A 27,075-nucleotide genomic window follows, 5' to 3' on the forward strand; every position below is an offset into this window, starting at 1 on the left:
GGTTGAGATAAATATGTGCAGGGCTTAAAACAATGCCTGGCAAAGAGTAACATGTAAGCGATAACCATTATTATCGGATGTCTACAATTAAAATGAAAACCGGAAGTTATTTGTCAAGGGCAATGCCAGTCAAGACCATCACTTATGAATTTCTGGGAATCTCAGGTTTTGTTTGTTTACCTAGTTTTGCTCCCTGTATCACTGAGCCCCTGCTGGGGTCAGGCACTGACATCAGCACGTTCACACTAACTATACATTTAATTTTCCTCATTTTCTCCCATTTGGGCCCAGGAAGCCTCTGCGGGGAGCTCAGGGTTGTGACCCTGGGCGGGGATACTGGGGGAGGGAAATCACTGTCCCAGCAAGGCAATGACTGCTGCATTTACGGTGGAAGTGCTGTGACTCTCTTTCTTTCAAGCAGCCTGTTCACAAAACCGAAAGGCGAATTCCGAGTCTGAGCCCCGGGCCTCAGGGGCCACCGAGACCTCGAAGCCACTGTCGCCTCCGCGCGCAGAGCCAGGCGCCGCCGTCATCACGTTTAAATAAGGCGCCCTCTTCTCATTGGCCGGGACTGCTGCCCGATGATTGGCCCCGCGGGGAGGTGGGCGGGTCCGGGCGCCCCCATTGGTGGCGGCGGGAAGTTTAAACAGAGCAAAGAACCTGCGCTGTTTGCTCCTGTTTCCAGTTTGCGAGTCTGTGTGTCCGGCTTATTTACCGGGTCCCGGCGATCGCACGAGAAAGGGGGCGAATTCGCTCCAATTCTCCCAGCTTCCCGAGAGGACACGGTGGGCGTTCCTGCACGGCGGCTCGGAGCAGCCCGTTGGGCCCAGAGGCCGCCATGGCGACCAGGCGTCGGGGGCGCGACCGCTGGGAACGGAGCCCCCCGGAACCGAGGCCGCGGGGCTCCCGGGCCGAGGAGGAGGCGGCCTCCCCGCCGGTCCTGTCCCTCAGCCACTTCTGCAGGTCGCCCTTCCTCTGCTTCGGGGACGTGCGCCTGGGAGCCTCGCGGACGCTGCCCCTGGCCCTGGACAACCCCAACGAGGAGGCGACCGCCGTGAGGCTGTCCCGTGGCCCGGCCGCCGAGTGCGGCTTCACCGTCTGGCCGAGCGCCTTCGTGCTGCAGGTAGGAGGGGAGTGGGCCCTCCGCGGTCTCCCCGCCGCGCTCCGGGAGGGGCCTCGGAACAAGCAGCAGCGGACCTGAGGGCTGGAGATAAAGCCAGGTCCTTCCCTCTAACGCTGGGTGAGCCCTGGTCCCCGGGGCAGAGGAGCCTGGTCAGCGGGGACTTGGGCGGTGACATCGCGTCCACGCACCTGCGCGGAGCATCCTTAGAAGCCCTTTCCTAGTTTTCTGTTGCAGAGAAGCGTTTTTCATAGACTTCAGGCCTCGAGAAGACTTGCGGTTCCAGAGTAATGGATGGCACTTTTAAAATCAATATTCTTATCTTTCATCTGTCTCTCCATCCATCCATCCATCCATCTGTCTGTATTTAAAACTGCCAGGAGTACTTTGGTTAGAGCAGGGTTTTTTAATTGCTTTCCATCAGTCATCTTAAATATCCACTTCAGTTTCCATAGGGAAACTGATTCCACAGGGTCAGGGTAACTACTATTCCGGTGAGCTTTGTTTTGGCCAAACGTCTATAGCAACAAAACCAAAAACACTTCCTCAGTGTTGTTTTCAACCAGTATGAACACCTTATTATTTTAATCTTATTTTTGTTTGTTTGCTGTAGTGTAGTTTTAACGGTGATTCAAATTTAATTTTATGTTGTTTCAAGAACTTCGTGGGTAGCTTTTCTTCATTGCATTGGCCAGAGTAATGCTCCCATTCCTGTCACCAAAATCTAGAGAATTTACTTTCTTATTTTGATTTCTGTGGTCTTTCCATTGATTAGAATCTCTGAAAGGGTGAAAAGAAAACAAAAATTAGCTGAGGGAGTCTCACTCCTTATGTAAATAACCGCTTCCTAAGGCAGTGAGAAGAGGCTTTAATCTGAGGTCTGTTGACTTGTGCTAAGCAGTGGTTCAGCTACACTTAAGAACCTGCCCCTTCTCTCTAGTTTATAAATGTTTGCTTTTCTTTTCGTGAAAAGATATATACATTTTTCTATCTACATAATGCTTCTACTTGTTCTTTTTTGTTTTGTGGAACTAAAGTTTTTGGGTTTTGTTTTTTTAGAATTATACTTTTTATACTGTAAAAGTTAACTGTTCTTATATTTTAAACCATCTGTTTTATGATGTTTTATGGTTTCTGCTTTAAAACAAAACTTGTCTTTTATTAGCTGTTGATTTCCCTCAGCTTCAGGTCTGAGTGTGCTGATTCCACTTAACCCACCAAGCCACTAAGATAATACATACAAACATAATGTTCACCGTTTACAAATTCTTTTAAACTCTGTTGCCTTATTTAATCCTTACATCAAACTCATGGAGTCCTTATCCACATTTGTAGATAAGGCAACACTGTCAAAGGGTTTGTGTCCAGTGGATCAGGGTAGGCAGCTCAGTTCACTCTTCTGAGTCTTCCGTGTCTATTTTCTCATCCATTGGTTGGAAGTAATGCCAACTGCAGCTGTGCATGGTGCTCAAATGAGAGAAAGCTTCAAGCAAAAGTCTGGACTCTGTGTCCTGAATAAGTGTTCTCTTCCTGATTTTTAATGAGGAAATATGCTCAGAGGGTGGAAATATTTACGCATGGTTTTATTCATAGCAATTGACAGAGCTGGGATTCCCATCCAGGTCTTATAATTTTAAATCCCATGCGCTTTCCCTTATATTGATTTATAGACGTGAGACATGGTTCCTTCCTAAAGACATGTTAGGAGGTTGAGGGAAAAATTCTAAGAACAAGAAGAAGCTACATCAAACAACTGTCAAGGAGGTTGTTTTGAGGAGACCGGTGGTTCTCACATTTAAGAATGCATCAGAATCACCTGGAGGGCTGGTTAAAATACTTTTGGGTCCCCACCTTCAGAGTTTCTGATTCCATATGTGTAGAATAGGACTAGAACTTGCATTTCTAAGAAGTTCCCAGGTGATGCCTCTGCTACTGGTCCAGGGACCACATTTTGGAAAGCACTGTAGTAGAAAATAAATATTAGAACATCCCTTAACTACAACACACCCCACACCTTCAGTGAATTAGCGTGTCACGGTATGACTAAGCAGCGTTTCTCTGAGATGCCTCAACCACGTGCGTCAGATTTGTCTGGATTGCTTGTTAAATGAGGGAGATTTCTACTCACCACTCCACACTCACTGATGTGAATTTCTGGGGGTAAATACAGAAAACTCGATGTACGCAGATGGCATCTAACGAACCACTAGGTAAAGTGTTATACTTGCCAAATAGTGACAGAAATTCACAATTAGTATAAAAATAGGTCTACAGTACAATGTATCTAGGCCTAATAAGGAGTGAGGACCAGAAGACTGTCATTTGGGATATTTTTGTAGAGCAGATTTACTGGGGCCAATCCAAGGAAAACTTTTTTAAATGATCTTTTGGGTTTCTTTTAATCTCCTAGTCATTCTTCTTAAAACTTCAATAATACTGGTGTGTTAGAATCTGCATAGGACTGCTCTAATGTAGGGAATTTGTCATTTGGGTCTGAGTCTTCATAATGACATTCAGTTAAAATCACCAGCCATCCTACTGAATGGGATTAAGCTACGTGGTGTTTCCATCCTGACTGCACGTTACCTCAGTGGTGAGCTTTGAAAAAACCACCGGTACCAGGACCCCACTACAGCATCACTCCTGGGGAGGACATAGAGGAGGGTCGGGGCATTTTTACTTTTTACAAACCCCTCAAATGATCTCTGTAACCAGGGTTATGAACAACTCAACTGGATGGTTTAACAGACTCATTGGTGCCAGTTCTGGAAATAGGAGCTTTTGCTCTGCAAACGAGTAGAGGCTAACATGAGGCAGCTCGCACTTCTTCAAGAAAATAAGCCACCCGTCTGTTGTGCAATGAGTTTGATGCTAATTTGATGTGACTGGGAGACTTGGATGAACTGACTGGCAGGGCAGCCCCAAACCTGACTCTTCCCTCCTCCTTCACAGCCGGGCTTCTCAGACAGTTATGGTCATTGCACTTATGGCCACAAGGAGGCGGGCCAGATCCATTTAATAACAAGGCAGCTTCCGTTGTCACTGGCTGCAACTACCATTTTCTGATTTGTCACTAATAAAAAGTTTGTAAACAAAGACCACAGAATCTTAGGACCAGATGGAATTATGAGAGATCATCTTGTTTATTGATTGACAACATTTTTTTAATCTTCTCCCAAAGGAGGGAGATGCAGTCCACTTTTTTTATTGTAATTCTGACTTTCTGCTGTCTTTCAGAATCTAGATAAAATAGTAAGATTCTTATCTCAGACACATGGCAATGCTTCTGTTCAAAAAATTAACAGTGATGCATATCCAAGAATGCCATTACTGAAGGTAATAGAGGCATATTTAAAAGAAAGTAGTGTAACAGATCTGTTCCTTCATTTGTTTGAGTTACCTAAGAAATTTTTTTAAAGGGTGGAGTTGGGGGGCAGGGGAGACCAAATAAAGATTTACAAAAGGGAAAAAGTAAAATGATTTATGTTTTATTTCTGTTTTTACACCTCTGAGGGTATTTGTCTCCATAAAAGGTGAAGTTTTGTAGCTAGACTATCACTGCAGTCCAAAAAGCATGTATCAGTTATAAATCCCTTGACATATTTTTCAGAACTGAGTCGCTCTCACTGTCTCAGTCTATGGATTGTTACAGATTAACGAAGGGCTTCCTCATGAGAAGGTGGATGGAGGAGGGGGCATGGAAAAGGAAAAGGGGATGAGCGCTCTGAGCATCTTCTTTCCAATGTGCTCTCCTCCTGAGTTAGCTGATTAACCTTTCAGTTAAGGATAAAAAGACTAGCACTTCATTTTGGTATGCCTTAAAGAAAATAGGCAAACAAACAAAACAAAACAAAGCCTCTGCAGCCACAAAATGTACACCTAAGTAATGCTGTTTATAATGTTCAAATCTGTTAAAGAGATTACGTATATACCATAGTCCTCTGCTTCTCTCTCCAACCTCATGTATCGCAGGTCATTTGCCTTCCCGCTAACATGAAGCCACACTGGTCCTCTGTTTGTTTCTAGGGATACACTAAGCAATTTCTTGTTTCAGGGCTGTGTACATGTTGGCACGTTCTGCTGAATTGCTCATATACTTTGTCTTAGCTTAAAAATTAGTAGTATACTCTCTGATCACCCAGTTAGAGATTATAGGTCCCTTCACTCTGGCTCTCTCAAACCTTTTTTTTGTTTTATTGATAACAGTATTGGGGACTTGTATTTTTGTATTTATCTTTTCACTTAGATTTTGTAATTTCTTTTATTGAGAAGAATATAGTGTCCCTGAGGCCAGAGACCATGTCTACTTTTCATTCATTCAATAATTTTGTCAGTTAAATATTTAATGTATGCCTATCCTGTGTCAGGCACTATGTATGCCATTAGGCACTCAATAACTATTTGTTAAATAACAGTAACTCTTTAGAAGGGACACCCCCTTTTAAAATTTTCTATATATAAATTGAGAAGCAAGTAGTAAGAGTTCACACTCTTGAATTTATCCTAAACAGATAATTTCATTTGAATCTCAATAAGAACAAAATTTGATAGATATGCCCATTAAGTCAGTTGTACAGGCAGACCTTGGAGATATTGTGGGTTCAGTTTCAGACCACTGCAATAGAGTGAAAATCACAGTAAAGCGAGTCACAAGAATGTTTTGGTTTCCCAGTGCATATAAAAGTTATGTTTACACTATACTGTAATTATTAAGTGTACAATAGCATCATGTCTAAAAAGACAATATACATATCTTAAGTTAAAAAGACTACTACTAAAAGATGGGAACAATCTGAGCCTTCAGTAAACTGTAATCTTTTTGCTCATTGGAGGGTTTGCCTCGATGTTGATGCTGCTGACTGATCAGGGTGGTGGCTGCTGAAGGGTGGAGTTGCCGTGGCAATTTCTTCAAACAAGACAACAGTGAAGTTTGCTGCATTGATTGACTCTTCCTTTCATGAACAATTTCTCTGTAGCCTGCGGTGCTGTTTGATAGCATTTTAACCACAGTAGAACGTCTTTCAAAATTAAAGTCAATCCTCTCAAACCCTGCCTTTTTTTATCAACTAAGTTTATGTAATATTCTAAATCCTTTGTTGTCATTTCGGTAATCTTCACAGCATCTTCACCAGGAGTAGATTCCATCTCAAGAAACCATTCTCTTTGTTCATCCATAAGAAGCAACTTCTCATCCATTCAAGTTTTATCATGAAATTGCAGCAATTCAGTCACATCTGCAAGCACCACTTTTAAATCTGTTGTCCGAGTCCAAGCTCGTACTACTCACCACACAACGGGACAGTAAATCTAGAGACAAGTCGTTAGGGCAAGGAATAGTGACTTTATTTGGAAAGCCAGCTGACCAAGAAGATGGCGGACTAGTGTTCCAAAGAACCATCTTACCTGAGTTAGAATTCAGGCTTCTTTTATATTAAAAGGGGAGGGTCTCTTGTTAGTTGTTGCAAACTTCTTGGTGTCAGAATCCTTTGCTCTCGCAGCTGTCCCTGTAGGTCAGGTCATGATGTTCCTATAAACCTCCAACAAGACAAATGTTATTCTCTGTTCTGCAGCTTTTGAATCTCTATATGAATGGAAAAGTGTTATGCCTTTAAAGGTCAGAGCCTTGAGAATGGGCTATCCTGTATATTTCAGGCTATAGGCAATATTCTTAACTTGTAGCAAAAGCAATAGAGTACAAAGTTTAAAGTAAAAGAAACAGATCTAATATGGAGTCAGATTTGTTCTTCCCTATTACAATTCTAGTTCTCTTGCTATTTCTACCATATCTTCAGTTACTTCCAGGAAGTAACTGAAACCCTCAAAGTCATTCATGAGGACTAGAATCAACTTCTTCCAGACTCCTGTTAATGTTGATATTTTGACCTCTTCCCATGAATCATGAATGTTCTTAATGGCATCCAGAATGCTGAATCCCTTTCAGAAGGTTTTCAATTTACTTTTCCCAGATCCATCCGAGGAATCACTATCTATGGCAACTATAGCCTTATGAAATGTATTTCTTCATAAGATTTGAAAGTCGAAATTACTCCTTGATCTATGGGCTGCAGAATAGATGTTGTTCTAGCAGGCATGAAAATAACATTAATCTCACTGCTACATCAGAGCTCTTGGGTGACCAGGTGCATTGTCAGTGAGCAATAATATTTTGAAAGGAATTTAGTCTTTTTTTCTGAGCAGTATGTCTCAACAGTGGGCTTGAAATATTGGTAAACCATGTTGTAAAGACATGTGCCATCATCCAGATTTAGTTGTTCCATTTACAGAACACAGGCAGAGTAGATTCAGCATAATTCTTAAGGGCCGTAGGACTTTCAGAATAGTAAGCGAGCATTAACTTCAACTTGAAGTCACCAGTTGCATTAGTCCCTAAGGAGAGAGTCAGCCTGTCATTTGAAGCTTTGAAGCCAGGCATTGACTTTTCCTCTCCAGCTATGAAAGTCCTAGATTGCATCTTCGTCCTGTAGAAGTCTGTTTCCTCTACACTGAAAACCTCTTGTTTAGTGCAATCACCTTCATTAATTATCTTAGGAGATCTCCTGGATAACTTGCTGCAGCTTCTACATCAGCACTTAGTGCTTCACCTTGCACTTTTAATGTTGTGAAGATGACTTCTTTCCTTAAACCTCATGAACCAAGCTCTGCCAGCTTCAAACTCGTCTACAGTTTCTTTAATTCTCTCAGCCTTCATAGAATTGCAGAGAGTTAGGATCTTAACTCTGGATGAGGCTTTGGCTTAAGCGAATGTTGTGGCTGGTTTGGTCTTCTATCCGGACCGTTAATACTTTCTCCATGTCAGCAATAAGGCTGTTTTGCTTTCTTATCATTCTTGTGTTCACTGGAGTAGCACTTTTAATTTCCTTTGTTAACCAAGAATTCCAAGAACTGATTGAAATAAAGAGGTGTTTATTTGGGTTTGTTAGGACTCCAGCCCAGGAGACACAGATCCAAAAAGTACTTGAATTGTGTTCCATCAGACTACAAAATGAGGAAAGCTTATTAAGGCAAAAAACAGGAAGGTGACGTAAGTTGTTCATCAAGGATTAGGATTGGAGCTGGCAAGAAGTAAGGGTGCTTGTTAAGCCAGGATTTGTTGGGGTCCAAAAGGGTTGCAGAGTTACAAGGGGAGGCCTTGAGACCATAATGTTACAGCTGGCAGTTCTAGCAGATACTGTTTTGAGAACGGCTGGTAGTAGTGATTTCAGAAAGACAGAAGTGAGCCGTGGCTTGAAGCGAGATCTTAGTTCCCTGCCCAGGAATTGAACCTGGGTCACCTGGATGAAAACCAGGAATCCTAGCTGCCAGACCACCAGGGGCCAGAGACTAGAAGCAGAGTGGCCCTGGCTCTTACCCCCGTTTGAAAGTGAGAATGTTTCAAGGAGGCAAAAACTGTAAAAACAGGTACAAAGTTTATTATTAGAGACACAGCACAACAAGTGGGAGAGCACACAGAGAAGCAGTTTGTTTATTTAAGACTGAAGCAATACACACCTGGGGAGAAAGGGTGTGGGTGTCCTTCCTAACGAAGAGGAGTGCAGTGAAGAGGCGATTTAAACCCTTTATAAGGGACAGTCCTGCCGGGTCTTTGTTCACCTTTGGCCAATTATCTCACTTCTTTTCCCACAAATGACCTGTTCTAGGACCCTCCCCAACATGTGCGTGCATCTTTTTTCCAAGATGGGTTCCATCACAGGGGCTGTGAGAGGCTTGGCATCACCTATTATGGGGTGGTGCCCCCTCCTTTTTGACCCCCAAGGAGTCAGGAGTGGTCATCTTATCTTGTTACTCCAGCAGAGCTCAGCTCCTGCCATTAACTTTGTCCTTGGAGTGTCCAGGGAGAACAGATTTTCCTCCGCTTACAAACACCAGCTGTCCAGCCCAAGGGCCCGTCTATCTCCTACCTCAGTATCCTTGAGTCTGATACCGTTCAGAAAATTCAGGTTCTTACTGATGCAGGAATGTGTCTAAAACCACATCCACGATGGCCACCAGGTTCCATTTTGGATGCCTGAACAACAGTTGCTCCATTTTGAGTTTTAAATGATCTTAAATAGGTTATCACCTTTAAGAACGTTTCCTTTTCCTTCACAGCTGGACGCAGGAGGCCCACCTTTCCTCCTGTCAACGCTTCTGACGTGCCTTCCTCTCTCAGCTTAATCATTTCTAGCTTTTGATTCAAAGTGAGAAACATGCGACTCTTTCTTTCACTGGAACACTTAGAGACTGTCGCAGGGTTGTTCATTGGCCTAATTTCAATGTTGTTGTGTCTCAGGGAACCAGGGAACAGGGAGGCCGAGGAAGAGGGAGAGACGCGGGGGAACAGCTGGTCAGTGGAGCAGTCAGAACACACACAGCATTTCTCAGTGAAGGCTGCTGTCTTCTATGGGCTCAGTTCCTGGACCCCAAACGATTACAATACTAACATCAAAGATCACAGAGCACCAGAACAAATATTATAATGAAAAAGTTTGAAATATTGCAAGAATTACCAAAATGTGACACAGAGATACAAAGTGAGCAAATGCTGTGGGAAAAATGGCACCAGTAGACTTGCTCAATGAAGGGTTGCCACAAACTTTCAATTTATTAAAAAAAAAAAAAATGCAGTATCTATGAAGCGAAATAAAGAAAAATAAAACAAGGTATGTCTGTATATGACAAAAAAAGGAAGAACATTCACTGACCTAATGATTTCTATATGGGGAGCACACATCACAGAACCAGAAACATCCTAGCCTGGAACCAAAATGATCTAGCCTACCACAGATGTGCTGTTAAACATTAATTTAACAAAGTGATGAGTTGATATTTAGTGAAATGAGACAAAGCCCATTTAAGCTCTAAATTCGGGGGATCTTCCAACCCTAACCTTTGCTTATAATCCCCTTTCCTTTTATTAGAGTTGTGTGAGTCTGATCTGACCTAGGTTAACAACAGGTGGGTTGAAGATGGTGTGTGTGGTCTCTGGGACTGAGATTTTTCCAGTTTATCCATCTACTGAGGCCTTCAGAGCTCTGAAAGTGAGTCTCGGACACTCACCTAATTATGGATACTCAGTTGTTGAGAAGCTCAGGAATTCTGCAAGGCCAGCCAAGGGGGAGGCTAGCCTTCACCAGAGTTTTTCTTATGATTTTATTCTTGTTGTTTTTGCTGTAGCTGGTCACTTAACTGAGTTAGCATAATTCAACAAGAAAGATCCAAAGATATTCATTCAGTATCATGAAACTGGAGTATGCTTCTACTGGGCCCATGGCCAAGCATAGAGAAGGGAATAAAAGACAGATATCAAAGTAAGGACTTTTATTATATGGCAGGCAAGCTTGGTACTAAAAACAGGCACCTGTATAACTAAACTCTAGGAGTATGAGTTCTGAGAAGCCCAGGTACTATGAAGAGGACAGGAGAATTGCTTTTTCTGTCCAGGGGAAAAGCTGTAAAGGTCTGACCTCCTCTGTGAGGCTGATACCAGTTCAGCTCCACTATTTCTTGTCTTTCGGGTTGTGTGATTGTGGGTCCTAATGTTGGTAGTTGGTCTACCATCTCTCCTCCCTTCCAGCATTACCATAATACAACTTCTGCAGTAAAACTTCTATTTTAATTTGTCTAAATACATGCATACATACATACAAACAAACAAAACTTGTCTTTTTTTTCCCCTGAAAAACAACAAAGACAGAGTTTGTTTTGTCATGTGAGGGTTTTGCATTTTGCAAATTCCTGCCAGGCTGTAGGGTGTAGATGTTAAGGTTTAAACTCTGGACTCAGGCTGCCTGGGTTCTAATTACTAGCGGTATGACTTTGGCAAAATACTTAAAGCATTCTGGACCTTGATTACTTCATCTGTAAAACGTGCATCATCACAGTATCTGCTTACTAGGGATGTGAGGATTTGACTAGTTATATTAGATACCTGAAACTATGCCTGGAACAAAGTATTTAACAAATATCAATAATGATAATATGGACTTTAGAGAAGTGGAGAGCAAGGAATTTAGCTGATCATCTTTACATTGCTTTTTGAAAAATTCTTTCTAATGTAAGGTCATTATATTTGTACATTATATTGTACATTATATATGTACAGAGGTTCTGTACATATTCTAAAGAAGTGGAAATATGTGATTAAATTTTTAAAAACCACTGAGTGATTATTATAATTTTATTTTGTTGTGAAGCTTGTTATTGCTAGTAACTTTTTTCCTTATAATGAAATGAGATAGGGTAGGAAAATATATTTGATTTCTAAATGTTGTTAGGGTATAGAGTGTTGGTGAGTAACAATTATTAATCATCTACTGTATTCTAAGTTGCATATAATATATTTTGGTTATTATACATCACTACTGTTATAGTCATTTAAAATGTATTCTTTTGATTATAGCCTAAAGAAAAAATTGTTATTTCTATTACCTGGACACCGTTAAAAGGAGGCCGAGTAAGAGAGATCGTGACATTTCTTGTAAATGATGTTCTGAAACACCAAGCTATATTACTAGGAAATGCAGAAGAGCCGAAAAAGAAAAAGGTACTAAGTTTTCATCATTCTGTAATTTACTCTAGGAAAATAATAATATGTAAAAATTATTTTGTTAACAGTCTTGAGGTAGCATACATAATTTTGCTTAAAGGTACTATTCAATAGTTATCAACTTAATCTGTATGTTTTCTTATTTTTGCAGAGGAGTCTTTGGGATACCATTAATAAAAAGAAAGTATCAGCCTCTTCAGGTCATAACCAGAAGATTTCAAATATTCAAAATGTAAATAAAACATTTAATGTTTCCTCAAAATTTGACAGAGTTAGGAGCCCACTACAAGCATGTGAGAATCTGGCTACGAACGAAAGCTGTTCCCCAACAGAAAACAATTCTTTAATCCTTGAAGAAAATAAAATACCCATATCACCTATCAGTCCCACTTTCCAAGAGTGCCATGGGGAGACCTGCTTGCCAGTTTCTGTCCATCAGTCTACTACCTACACATCCCTTCCTGCATCTGAAAATGGGGAAGTATTAAAAGTAGAAGGTGCCAACATTGTAAACGATTTTCATTTTAATGAGACAGTCATAACTGAAACTTCCTTTGACTCCATAAATAATCTTAGTGGCCAAATTGAAGAGAACAGTAAACTTACTCTTACCCCAAACTATTCTTCAACGTTGAACATCACACAAAGCCAAGGAAATTTTCTAAGTCCGGAGTCCTTTGTGAATAACAGCCATGCAGCTAATAATGAACGAGAATTAGTGATGTGTCTTTCACCAGGTATGTGTGTGAAAGGTAATTCAAGGCCTGTGATTTTGGAGTCAAAAAGTGTATGTGAAATTTATCGGACAATTTTAAGTCCAGATTCTTTCATAAATGATAATTATGGACTAAATCAGGATCTAGAATCAGAGTCAATTAATCCAATTCTATCCCCAAATCAATTTTTAAAAGATAATATGGCATACATATGTGTATCTCAGCAAACATGTAAATTGTCACCATTATCAAATGTAAATTCTCAGGCCTCACAACCTTCTCAGGATGAGAGAAAAAATGAAGTTTTACCTTGTATTCCTGAATGTCAGGGTTCAAAATCTCCAAAAGCTACTTTTGAAGAATCCAAAGCTTTAGAAATGAAGTCAAGTTGTTATACTTTTAAGAAACGGAACCAGCCTAAATTTTCTGCAGTTCAGGATATTTCTAGTCACAGCCACGATAAACCTCTTAAGAGACGCCCAATACTTTCTGCCACTGTTACTAAAAGAAAGCCCACCTGTGCCAGAGAAAACCAAACGGAGGCTGATAAACCGAAGGCAAAAAGATGTCTCAGTATTGTAGTGGGTGAGTGTGAAAAAGAAACAGATGATCACAAAGAGAAAGGTGATTTTCATTCTTTTCTTCCAGCTAGAGATTTAATACTGAGTAGACCTAAGAGTTGTAAAAATGTGATAACTCCTCCCTCAAAGGTAGCTTTAGTTGCTCGTAAAAGAAAGAGTGAGGGAAACACAGAAGATGCAAATTTGAAGGTTACAGTTACAGAATACACAGAAGTACAAGAAATCAAAAGGATCCATTATTCTCCTGTGGAGTCCAAAACATCAACTGTTAAAAACACAAAGAAAGTGATAACCTCCACCTCGAAACGTATTAGCAACAGAGAGAAGTTAAAGCTGAAGAAGAAAACTGGTGAGTCTTGTTAATAAAATCTTTAATGAAAGTATAGCTATGCAGGGCATATTTTCTGTTTCTTTTGGTTTAGTAAATTACTATCGATAAGCTTGAATTTACTTGTACTTTTCATTTACCAATTTGCTTAGTGGAAGATGGAGCAAACGTAGCGCAGGGCTGAATTCTGCAGTCACTGTGATCTCGTTCTTTTTTAAACTTTTAACGTTTTGTTCATCGTGATTTTTCTGCATTAACTTTGATTTTTAAAAAATTTTGCATTAAAATACTTGATGACTGAGTTTTTTGGCCCCCGCCTCTAGTGTTGTACTTTACGTGCCTCACCTTAGTCCAGGCCCTGATGGGAGGACCCAGTGAATGCCTGGCCCCATCACACCACCTGGGGGGATGCAGAGGAGGCCTTTACACTCCCCGTGCTCCGGGGACATCATTCTGCTCAGCCTTTACTTGGCCGTTATTTAGGAATGAAGACGGGGCACCTGAGCGCCTCATTCCTTTGGGGAAAACTTCACCATTCCTTCCCTAGCACTCACAGCCGTACTACCGCTGTCTGCCTTGAAAACTGTTAGGGCCAATCCCATCATGACCTTTTAACCCCAGTTCCCTCAGACGCCAATCAAGGTCCCCACAGGGAAACAAACCACACAGGTTATTTAACAGGTAATTTTAAAAGAGTTCTAGGACTCCTAGGAAATATCCCCCTCTGTATTTTATCTCATTTTTCTTTGCACACCGCCTAACTGGGACCATCTTCCACTCCTTCTCCGCAGCTCTTTACAGGGTCTGTGCCCTGTGGACTCACTGCCCTTCCTTAGCACCTGTCTTCTGGATACTCCCTCCTGTTCCCACGCTGAGCCTGGCCCTCCCCCGAGAACACTGCCCTCATGCAACCCTCGCCAGCACTGGCTGTCTTCTCTCCCGCTCCTCTGGCCTTGAGTATCTCGGTAGGACAATGGACCGCCCGCCGTCTCATATCTGCTTCCAGACTATTGCTTCTCCTTTCTTCCTTAAAAACAAACGAAAAGAAAGCAAACAGCAGCAAACAGCTTGAAGTTCGTTTTTCATACTATCCCACCCAGAGTTCTCCTTGTTACAGTGAGAGATAACTCGAGATTTTTACATTTGGCTCATGAGACCTTCTCCAAAACTACTACTTTACGATGATTCTTTATGATCCCAAGATTCTTGTAGGAGAGCCTTCCAATATCCTGGCGTGTTAGCTCCAGCGTACTTAGGCCACACTGTCCTAAAGGCGTCTCCCTCGCTATGATCTCAGCATTTTCTCTAGAACCCAACTAATCCAGCCCCATTTCCCCAGCCCTCACCTCATTATATCCTCACTTTCTTAGTTATTCAGCTTGGATTCCACAGTTCCTCATAATCCCTTTGTTCACCTCTCTTACGTTCATTGTGCTTGTCTGGCAAATTCCAATCTTAGCCCAAGTCTGCCTGCTCTGTGCCTGGACCTTGCTGGTTGGTCTTCAAATTCCTGACCACTAACCGCAGTGAAGCCCGTAGCTCCTCTTGGCTCTATCCTCCTGGCTTATTGACTTTATCACTTTGCTGCAGCCTATCTCATCCCTCCCTTCTTCTCGAGCACCCCCTCCCTCCGCTCAGGATGGATAACAGCAGTGAACATTTACTGACTGCATTCTCCGCGGCCCCGGTTGTAAGTGCTTTGCTATTTCCTCCTCTCATACCTACCTACAGCAATCATACCGAGTAGATGTTGTCATGAATACATGTTGAAGATGAGGGAATGTACGCATCCAGACGCTGAGTAATTTGCCTAAGGTCACGGGTGGTAAGTGGTTGGGCTGGGGTACCACCTGGTCAGGAGGGCTCCGGAGCTGGCACTCTGCTCCTTCCCCAACCTGCTTCCTGCCTCACTGAGGGAAACTTCTGCAGCATCCACCACCCCGCTGTGTTTTCATGCACGGCTCCCTTCCCTCCTATTACAGCCTGAAAGGTCTGCACGCCCAGTGAGGCCGGACTCTACCGGCACCAAAAGCCCGACGCCCTCTACACGGACGTTGCTTTAGCAGCTGCCTTCTCTCTCCCACATCTCCAGTGTTTTACTCCCTACTGGGTCATTTCTGATTGACACACAGATGTGCCGTTCTTACCTCCAGCTCCTAAAGAAACAAAGACTTTTTGCTGATACCACTTACCCGTTCAGGCCCTGCTCCTTTCTTTTGATTTCTTTTAAGCAAAACTCTTCGAAAGAACCTAGGTATCCACTTTGTGATAGTTCACTGAGTTCTGTATACTTTTCCGGGTAAACATCGTGCTTGAATTAAAAGGTGCTTTCTAGTGTAAAAAAAAAATCACTTTGAAGGTTGCTTATGTTAGCTGTTTCCAATTCCTCACCTATTGGCTGAAACCGCTTCAACCAGATTTTGACGACTCTACTAAAACTTTTCCTGTCAAGGTCATGAACACATCCACACTTTGAGTCCAGTGGTTATTTCTCAGTCTTCATCTTGAACTCTTAGGCAGACTGATGCTTTGAATCTCCTTCTTCTCGAAATGCTTTATCCTGCCAGCCGCACTTCCTCCTGGTTCTTTTCCCGCGGCACTGGCTGCTTCTCAGGTTTCTCTTTGGAGCACTGTGTCTCTCCAGCCTCCCAACCTTGGAGTACACGAAGACTTAGTCACTGAACCTTGTTTATACTTTCACTCATTCCCTTAACGATCTCAGGCCATCTCACAGCTTTCAATACTATCTGTACATGGAGGCCTCACAATTTTATATCTTTGGGATGGACCGCTAATCTGTAGACTCATTTATCCAACATCTAATATTTCTACTTGACTGCCAAGTAAGCATCTTTAATTTGTCCAAAACCAGCCCTTTGCTATCGCCACTCCCGTGACACGTGTACCTGGTGTATCACTCCCGACACAGCACTTCTGTTATGACCTCCTCTCATTTCAGGCCCCAAAGCTTGGGATTGTCCCTAAGTGTGTTTCTCTCCTACCCTTTCTCTATAAATGCACACGGTCTGCCTGATTCCAAATTCAGTCCATTGACAAATCCTATCTTCTGTTCCTTCCAAGTATCAATACATTCAGGATTGGATCACTTCTCACCATTTCTGATGGCACCATCTGAGCCTGTCTGTGACTCTGCAAGCCCCCTAACAGATCTTGCTTTCACCCTTGCCTTCTCTGGAGTCTATTTTCCACGTAGCAACCAGGGCCATACTTTTCAAATATTTGTTAAGTGGATGCTAACATTGTCCGTTACTATGCCCCTGATGACCTTTCGTCTCACTGGAAACCAAGTTCTTACAATGATGATGCACAAGGCCCTGTAAGGTCTGTGTTGCCCCAATCTCCTCCCAACCTCCGTCGTTCCTCTCTGTCCTTCTTGCTTCTGTCACCCTGGCTTCCTTGTTATCCTTGACCCTTCAACATTCTCTTCCCTCAGGGTATTTGCTGTTAATTGTCCCCTCTGTATAGAATGACTTCCTTCTCTAAGTCCCTTATATCAGCCTCAAAAGGGCCAGTAACTTGCCCAAGGTCACAAAATCTCCTAAAATAGAGCCACGGTTTAAACTCAGGTCTCCCTGTCTACAACATACATGTTCTACCACATCTTTCTATCCTACTGTGATTTGAGAAAGAGAGAGAGCGGGTAGACGTGAGGTTTTTATTTTGGGCACTGACCAAGGATGACAGTTTTGGAGATCCACCAACCTCAAACTTGTGATGTGCCAGTTAGCTTGAGGCACTTGGTGTCCAGGACGTGGCTTTACCTGCTTCCTGCCTCAGAACCGTCAGCGGCCCTCTGCTGTCACCAGATGATTTCCAAGCTCCTTATTCTGTCATTTAAGATTCTCTTCATGTGACCTCCCCTTATCCAGCCTGCTGTCTTATTATTCAACAACATTCTCGCCATGCTACTCTTGCCATTCTGTCCAGGTATCCTCTTTTGTTGTTGTTCTTAACATCTCTCAGCATACATAATTATAATAAAAAATTGTTTCTTATTATGTGGGAGCTTTTCAGATTTGCTCTCACGACAACTCTCAAATACACAGCGCAGTCTTGTCCAGCCGCCCCACTGGACATCACACCCCCAGGACTTACTTTATAACTGGAAGTTTGTAACTTTTGACCCCCTCACCCATTTCACCACCACCCCCAGCCCCATCTCTGGCAACCACCAATCTGTTCTCTGTATCTATTTGTTTTTTTTTAAAACAAGTTTATTTTCTTTTTTTTAAATTTTATTTATTTTTGGCTGTGTTGGGTCTTCATTTCTGTGCGAGGGCTTTCTCTAGTTGCGGTGAGCGGGGGGCCACTCTTCATCGCCGTGCACGGGCCTCTCATTGTTGCGGCCTCTCTTGTTGCGGAGCACAGGCTCCAGACGCGCAGGCTCAGTAGTGTGGCTCACGGGCCTAGTTGCTCCGCGGCATGTGGGACCTTCCCAGACCAGGGCTCGAACCCGTGTCCCCTGCATTGGCAGGCAGATTCTCAACCATTGCGCCACCAGGGAAGCACTGTGAGTTTGTTTTTTGTTTTTGTGTTTCCATCAGATGCCACATGTAAGTGAGATCATGTGGTATTTGTCTTTCTCTGACTTATTTCAGTCAGCATAATGCCCTCAGGATCCATCCATGTTGTTGAAAATGGCAAGATTTCTTTCTTTCTTATGGCTAATTAATATTTCATGGCATATGTATACAACATCAGTGACCACTTAGGTTGTTTTCACCTTGGCTGTTGTAAATGATGCTACTGTGAACATGTGTCTTTCCAAGGTAGTGTTTTCATTTCTTCAGAAAGTACCCAGGAGTGGAAGTACTGGATCATTTGGTAGTTCTGTTTTAAATTTTTTGATAAATCTCCATAATGTTTTCCATAGTGGCTGCACCAACAAGGGTTCCCTTTTCTCCACACCCTTCCAAACTTGTTATTTGTTGTCTTTTTAATAACAGCCGTCTGACAGGTGTGAGGTGATTTGCTCAATGTGCTTTTGATTTGCCTTTCCCTGATGGTTAGTGATGTAAGCATGGTTTCATGTATCTGTTAGCCATCTGTATGTTTTCTTTGGAAAAATGTCTATTCAGCTCTTCTGTCCATTTTTTAGTTAGATGGTTTGCTTTTTGCTGTTGAATTGTATGGGTTCTTTATATAGTTTGGATATTAACCCCTTATCAGATATATGATTTACAAATATTTTCTCCCATTCAGTAGACTGCCATTTCATTTGGTTGGTGATGTCCTTTGCTGTGCAGAAGATTTTTATTTTGATGTAGTCCCACTTGTTTATTTTTACTGTTGTTGCCTTTGCTTTGGATGTGGGATCAAAAAAATCATTGCCAAGACTGATGTCAAGGAGCTTACCCCCTATGTTTTCTTCTAAGAGTTTTATGGCTTCAGGTCTTGCATTTAAGTCTTTAATCCATTTTGAGTTATTTTTTGTGTGTATGGTATAAGATAGTGGTCTAGTTTCATATTTTTGCATGTGGCTGTTCAATTTTCCCAACACCATTTATTGAAGAGACTCTTCTTTCCCCATTGTATATTCTTGGCTCCTTTGTCATTAATTAATTGGCTATATGTGCATGAGTTTTTTTCTGGGCTCTATGCTGTTCCACTGATCTGTGTGTCTGTTTTTATGCCAATATCATACTGTTTTGATTACTGTAGCTTTTGAGTCTAGTTTGAAATCAGGGAGCATGATGCCTCCAGCTTTGTTCTTTCTCAAGATTGCTCTGGCTATTTGAGGTCTTTCTTGATGGTTCCATACAAATTTTAGGATTGTTTGTTTTCATTCTGTGAAAAATGCCATTGGAATTTTGATAGGGATTGCATTGAATCTGTAGATTTCGGATAGTATAGTCATTTGAACAGTGTTAATTCTTCAAATCCATGAACATAGGAATATCTTTCCATTTATTTGTGTCTTCTTCAATTTCTTTCAACAATGTTTTATAGTTTTCAGTGTACAAGCCTCTCACCTCCTTGGTTAAATTTATTCCTAGGTATTTTAGTCTTTTTGATGTGGTAAGAATCTTTCCGATAGTTTGTTATTAGTGTACAGAAATGCAGCAGACTTTTGTACATTGATTTTATATCCTGCAACTTCATTGAATTTGTTTATTGTTCTAACAGTATTTTGGTGGTGTCTTTAGGGTTTTCCATATATATAGCATCATGTCATCTGCAAATAGTGACAGTTTCTACTTCTTACTTTCCAATTTAGATGGCTTTTCTTTCTTTTTCTTGCCTAATTGTTGTGGCTAAGATTTTCAAGATTATGTTGAATAAAAGTAATGAGAGTGGGCATCCTTATCTTGTTCCTGACCATGCATCCTCTTATTAACTTTCATATATGTTGTTTTCTCACTAACTCAAATCTTTCACTGATTTCTAGTACTTTATTCCCTGATGACTTTTTCCTTTATGTATATTCCCTTAGCAAATTTGAATGCAGCATACGAGACATCTCGTATCTACCTGTTAACTCCATTTCTTTGCTCGCATCATTTTATTTCCTATAGAAATATTCTGACCAGATAACAAATTCTTTGAATGTAAGGAACATATCTGTTTTGACCTCCTACAAGGTGTACACTAAATGATGAATGAATGACACAGTAAATGAATGAATGAGCAAATAAACCACTGATGTGTTGACACTTGAACCTGCAGTTTGTTTGAGGTGGCTGCCTAGCTGAGCTGAACCTCTTTGCAAGGTTTAAAGAGAATTGCACACACTGGATATCTGATTTATGAGCATGGTAACTCACTAAGAGTGTCTGCCTTCTTTCTATTCTGACAAACCCAGGAGAGCAGAAAAAGAAGTCAGTTTTTCAAGATGCATTTATTCAACCTTGATAAGGTACCTACTATGTCCTATGCATTGTTCTAGGCTCTGTGGCTACAAGGAGAAAAGGTATCATTCCTGTCCTCAAGTTGTTCCCAGTCCTTTGAGTTATGCACAGGGAATCATGAAAGCACAGAAGTGGGGGCACTTTACTTGGCTTTACGTGACTGACAAGAAGCTGTGAGACCTGTCCAAAGAAGGTTCCCACAGAATAAAATGGTTCTAGGTGGAGGGGCCAGCTTTTGCAAACCTTCAGAATGAGGAACTTTTCCTCATATTTTTATTTTTAAATATGTTACAGTGCAAAGACCCTTATAACCTAATAACTATTATGTAACAATTTGGTCATACTCCTTATTTTGACAGTTGGAGTAGATTTGCAACTCTTCTAAATCAAAGCTGAGCAAACTTTTTCTCTAAAGGTCCAGATAGTAAATATTTAGGTTTTGCAGGACATACGATCTCTGTTACAGCTGCTGAGCTCTGCCATTGTGGAAGGGAAAACAGCCATGGACAATGTGTAAATGAACAGGTGTGACTATTTCATATCATCTTCATGTGTCATGAAATATAATTGTTTGGAGGGTTTTTCTTTTTTTTCCAACTAGTATTTATAAATGTGAAAATTCTTCTTAGCTTGCAGACTGTACACAAACAGCCATGGGCTGGATTCTGCCCTGGGCCTTAGCTTTCCCTCCTCTGTCTTTATTGGCTTCTTGTTTGTATTGAGCAGCAGCGCGAGCTGGTGTGAAACCTGCCTTTGAGGGAGTGAACTGCGTTCGGACAGGTTACTTGTAGGGACCACCCACTGTCTTCCTCATCACCGGGGTGAGGCACGGGGACCCATCGGGGCTCTCATTCTCCATCACTTGCCTAGTCAGTTGACATTAAGCCTTGTTAGTTCTGCTGTGAAAACAACTCTTCTCTAATCTGTCTCCACTGCGTCCGTGTTCCTTTAAGTTCTCATCATAGCTAACTTAGGCCCCTGGGATAGCTTCCTTTTGGCTTCCATCTCTACGCTTGACTCCTGTCACTCCATTGTCCATTCTGTCTTCTGAAATATATATGATGGTGTTACTGCCTGGACTTTAATCCTTCACTGGCCCACCAGGTACTTCTAACTGAATAATAGTGCAGGCTCTGGAGCTATACTGTCTAGCTCTGCCACCTACTAGCATGCGTGACTTTGACCAAGTGGCTTAGTTGCTCTAAGCTCCAGTATCCTGATTCCATAAAATGTAGAGAATAAAAGCGCACTTCTCATAGGTTTCTGGTGATGACTGCATGAGGTAACCTAAATTGCAAGACTCTGATAGTGCCTGGCACAAAGTATTCGACTGTTAGCTGTCACTGTTATTTTTCATAGTATTGAATTCTTTTCTACCTCTTCCAACCTCTTTTTTGTCTTGTTTTTCTTATCTGTGTTCTTGGCTCCGGGCACTTTGCAGTTCAGTGGAAGGCCCCGTTCCTGGTGTGTCACGTCCACTGCAGGGTCAGCTCAGGGTCACCCCTGCCAGGAGGCTGTCCTGCCATTTAGGTGACTTAGCTCTCTCTCCCCTTGTCCCATGACTCCTCATGTGTACTTCTCCTTATGCAGTGTATTGTGATTCTTTCTACACTTCTGTGCTAGACCGAGAGCTTCCTGAGGGCCGGGACCACATCTTTCCATTCTGCGTTCTCAGCACCTGGCACGGAGTCTGCTGTATACACACACACAGTGAACTGGTTGAATCTGAACCCTAGCTTCTGTAGACACAAAATATACTGTAGTTTCTGGTCTGTAACTTCAGACATAAGTTTTATTACCCGAGTTCATACCCTGGCACATAGTGTTTATTCAGCATTTTCTAAACGGATATGATTTTGGAGAGCCCAAACCTTAACTTGTCAGCAGTTCATTCACAGAATTTATTTCATTTTTTTAATGCTATTGTTCTGTTTTCTCATATATTTTAGAGTCTTTAGGACACAGAACTCCTAATTTTAAAAAAAACAAAAAGACAAAACCCATTGTTCCTGTGGCACAATCTAATTTGACCTTCATAAAACCACTAAAAACAGGCAAGTGTTTAATATCTTTAAAGTCTATGAAAAACTGACATGGAATGAAGCATTAATTGCATTTCAAATGGAAATGAATTGATACTTTTTTGTCAAATAAAGGCTTTGAAAAATTGTTAAAGTGTGTATTCAAATAACAGGATATTTTCTCAGAGTTCAATGAAATTGACCCACTTTACTTGGGATTTTTAAAAAACCAGGAGGTATGGCCATACCTTTTCTCTTTTACTTTGACTACATTTTATACTCAAAATGCTTTCAGCTATTTCTAGGAAGTAGTGAACAAGCAAACATTGTTCAGTGTTTTAAAGGTGGTTTTGCTGGTAAAAATGGTCTTTTGCTATAGATTGTATAATAATTTAAAGGAAAATTTCTTATGCCATAACCTAATTGTATTCTTAGGTATTCCTAGACACCCAATGCCGTTTGCTGCAAAAAACATGTTTTATGATGAACGCTGGAAGGAAAAGCAGGAACAGGGCTTTACTTGGTGGCTAAATTTTATATTAACTCCTGATGACTTCACTGTAAAAACAAATATTTCTGAAGGTAAACATTTAGTTAATGTTTAAATTAAATAATACTTTTGTTTTAACAGGTAGTTTTTAAAAATACTTATTTTTATTTTAATATATATTTTTTAATTTATTTATTTATTTTATATTTATTTTTGGCCGTGTTGGGTCTTTGTTGCCACATGTGGGCTTTCTCTAGTTGTGGCGAGCGGGGGCTACTCTTCATTGCAGTGCGTGGGCTTCTCATTGTGGTGGCTTTTCTTGTTGCGGAGCACTGGCTCTAGGCACGCAGGCTTCAGTAGTTGCAGCACGTGGGCTCAGTAGTTGTGGCTCGTGGGCTCTAGAGTGCAGGCTCAGTAGTTGTGGCCCACGGGCTTAGTTGCTCTGCGGCATGTGGCATCTTCCCGGACCAGGGCTCGAACCCGTGTGCCCTGCATTGGCAGGTGGATTCTTAACCACCGCGCCACCAGGGAAGTCCCTTAACAGGTAGTTTTTTAACGTGATTCTTCATTCTTTAGTTATACATGTTTACTATATTGTAGTTAATGGCATGGCTCGCTAGATCATTAACACAAATACTCAAGATCGTGCGGGTGAGAATTTTGTGCTGAAAGTTCCGAACTTTACTTTTTCTTTTTGCTTTATCTTCCTGCTCCTCAGCCAGTTCAATTTCTAGCCTTTGCAGTGAATGGGTTTTACTTTAGTATAGATTCAATCTGCACTAACAGTGAGACATGGCTGCCTAGAAATCCAGTTCAGTCTTAGCTGCATTAATAAAGTGTAATGTCCTGGTGAATCAATTTAAGTCTTATGTGGCCTGATTAGGGATGTTGTCTCCACTGTACCTTAGTTTAAGAAGTTTGTAGACAAGTATATAATTATGAGGGCTCTGAAAACCAGTTGATATGGGGAATTTTAAAAATATTTCAGTGTTTGTTCTGGAAAAGAGAGAAACTCAAGTATAGAACAGGATGGAAACATGATATCCTTCAAATATTTAAAGAGTTTTCTCCTGAGAGAAGGAAGCTTCACTTGGGCTGCTCTCCCATGGAAGTTGGTATAGGGATCAGTTCTACTCAAGTTAAGGAAAAACCCTTTAAAATATTTAACTTGCCAAAGCAACACCCAGGCTGACTTTAGGGAGATGCTTTCTCCATTGCTGCAGTGTTCCAGCAGACACTGGTCTGTAAGTGTCAGAGAAGTGTGTATGGGAATTTTACATTAAAAGGCCCTTTGATTAGATGATCTCTGAGGTACTTTTCTTTATTTTCCAAAAGTAAACAAAGCATGATTTTTAGTTCTCTTTTTGAGAGAAAATGTGTTTTATAAAAATTCAAATTGCATTTCAAAATTTAACTGATTTTAACAAATCACATTCTTTAGCAGCTTAGCTTTCTAATTTATAAAGAGGGTGGAAGCAGCGAAACCAGTCAGGGAGGCTCTCCCATTAGTCTGGGTTAGAGGTGATCATGTTGGAACCTGGACAATAGTGGTTGTGAGAAATGGTTAGACTTGGGGTACAGTTTGAAGGCAAGAGCCAAGATGTTGCAATGATAGCATGGCCTAAGGTTCTGAGTGAATGGCGACACCTTTATTTTGAGGTGGGAAAGAGAAGAAGCAGGCTGGAAGGGGCGGGGAATAGGTTCTGTCTTGGCCATCTTCAATTGCATTTATTGCAGGGTTTTAAAATGTATATAAATATTGTTTAACCAAAAACATTCTTTCTTTCGTTTTTACCCAGTAAATGCTTCCACTCTTCTTTTGGGACTGGAGAGTCAACATAAAATAAGTGTCCCGAGAGCTCCTACCAAGGATGAAGTGTCTCTCAGAGCTTATACCGCTCGCTGCAGTTTGAATAGATTACGTCGTGCTGCATGTCGCTTATTTACTTCTGAAAAAATGGTTAAAGCTATGAAAAAGCTTGAAATTGAAATTGAAGCTAGACGGTTAATTGTTCGAAAAGACAGACACCTCTGGAAAGATGTGGGTAAGAAGATTATAGAAATCTTGACATTAATTGTTTAAAAATACTCTAGAAATTTTTTATTTCAGAGTCAAATATATGTACATGGTTTCACTTTGTGGCCTAAACTTTCACAAACTTAAATGTGATCATGTACGTATATTAAAGAGTGGAAGTATACTTTAACTTATTTCATATATGTGATTTGCCATTTTGGCCACTGATTTCTCTCCATGAAATTTTATTTACTGTCTCTGATTAGTGATCTGAGCTTACTTGCTTTTCACATGTATTCCAGGAGAACGACAGAAAGTCTTGAATTGGCTGTTGTCATATAATCCTTTGTGGCTACGAATCGGCCTAGAGGTAAGTACACCTTTCAGTTTTTGAAAAAAGGAACATCTTTTTATTATATACTTTTAATAGACTCTTTAATAAAATGATGGTTTCACTTATAAAGTCATTTGGTTAGCTTAATTGATCTTTCAGTATGAAATTTAAGGTCCCTTAATAAATGCTCATTAGGTTAATAGACCCCATCATTATATATTTTGCCATTTTGTTATACAGCAATTTTCCTGTTAGTTTCTTAAATATATACAATATATAATTTGGTACCAGATGTAATAACAAGTATAGTTAGCTCCTTTCTGAGCATTTACCAATGACAATGCCAGGGTGTTGTAAATACATTTCCATATTTAAATCTCTATAAAACCCAGTGAGGTATGTATTATTATTTCAACTTCACTGACAAAACAGAAGCTCAGATGTTAAGTGACCCGCTGAATGCCAATGACTGGTCAGGACTGGAATCTACACCAGTCTGATGCCTTTGGAACCATTTTGATGGAACACCTCTCATGGAAACGTCATCGGAATTTGAGTTTTTTACGTGGGGCATGGTTCAATAATATTTAGAATGTTAAAACTAACTGAATTAGAAAGCCACTAGGAGTTGACTCTTAAAAATATTCTTTTATTACAATCCTCAGTGTTTCCATTTCCTTCAGTCTTTTACTGGTGTACTCATATTTTGTTCAGGCTTTTTACTTTTGTCATGTGGGATATCTCATTCTTGCTTCAATTACTTCTAGGCTTTTGAATTAAAAAACTTTGGTACTGAAAGGAATCTTTACAATAATCTGGCTATTTATCAAGGAATTGAGGCAATGAATAAGAAGCCTACTCTGGTCACTCAGCTCGATAGTGTCCTTGCTAAGACTTCTTACTTTAATTCTTATTTCAATTGATTTGAAATTCAATTCAATTTCTTATTTCTTTCAGTGAAAGATTAATTAGAAAATTATATATCACCTGGCTGTGCTTTCACATGTCAAATAGTTCCAGAACCTCAATTAAAGTAGAACCTGTCTATTTGGGGCATAGCTTTTTTGTGGCAGAAGTAAAACATAGGAGAGTTCGGTGGAAACATGCAATGCCTTTGAAAACTTATGCTTACATGTAGTGTGCATCACTACCAACCGTATTTCTGGCCAAAGTGCATTATCTGTCCAGACACAAATGAGGCAGAAATATTTGTTCTCTTGCAAGAGACACAGCAAGTCTATGCCATTTATTGGGAATAAGACCTTTTTTTTTTTTTTTTAATTTATTTATTTATTTTTGGCTATGTTGGGTCTTTGTTTCCGTGCCAGGGCTTTCTCTAGTTGCGGCGAGCGGGGGCCACTCTTCATCACGGTGCGCGGGCCTCTCACTATCGCGGCCTCTCTTGTTGCAGAGCACAGGCTCCAAACCCGCAGGCTCAGTAGTTGTGGCTCACGGGCCTAGTTGCTCCACGGCATGTGGGATCTTCCCAAACCAGGGCTCGAACCTGTGTCCCCTGCGTTGGCAGGCGGATTCTCAACCACTGCGCCACCAGGGAAGCTCGGGAATAAGACCTTTTAAAGGGAAGGAAGGGATGAATAATTGTGGACAAAACATTCTACTTTACACCACACCTTAGGGTTCTGCTAGTGGGTGTGACCTTTGAGGATCTTAAAAAAGCATCACAGGCCAAAAAAAAAAAAAAAGTAAATAAAGATAAAATTTCTGTATTTTGGCAGATATTAATACTTTCCCATGCTTTTGTCTAGTTTTGTCAGTGTAAGATTATAAAATATAATTTGATATATTTTTAGTTTTTTCTAATTGCTTTAAAAATCGTTAATACTAATCATATTGATGTTAAATTAATGACATATTTTAGTCATTGATTATATACAGATCTGAGCGTCCCAGATAGTTTAGAACCATGGTTTACAGATGGTTTTCCATTTGTTAACTATTCGAAAGTTTAGAATTATTTACGTGTCTGTTGTACCTTCATGATATACTCTGTGGGACAGTTATAATTAAATTTGAGCAACAGGCCTACATTTGA

The 27,075-nt window shown here is 40.9% G+C and overlaps 1 protein-coding gene across 1 annotated transcript in view; it reads left to right on the forward strand.

Moving 5' to 3' along the window:
* Positions 1 to 838: 838 nt before the first annotated feature.
* ASPM (assembly factor for spindle microtubules) overlaps positions 839 to 27,075 on the forward strand; it is a 67,145-nt gene continuing 40,908 nt past the window's right edge. The window contains 7 exon segments of the mRNA XM_060285081.1: positions 839 to 1,123; positions 11,520 to 11,663; positions 11,818 to 13,321; positions 22,119 to 22,214; positions 22,617 to 22,763; positions 24,471 to 24,716; positions 24,991 to 25,058. Coding sequence (XP_060141064.1) covers positions 839 to 1,123; positions 11,520 to 11,663; positions 11,818 to 13,321; positions 22,119 to 22,214; positions 22,617 to 22,763; positions 24,471 to 24,716; positions 24,991 to 25,058 — 2,490 coding nt within the window.

This window comes from Globicephala melas, chromosome 1, assembly GCF_963455315.2.
Source record: "Globicephala melas chromosome 1, mGloMel1.2, whole genome shotgun sequence".
NCBI lineage: Eukaryota > Metazoa > Chordata > Mammalia > Artiodactyla > Delphinidae > Globicephala > Globicephala melas.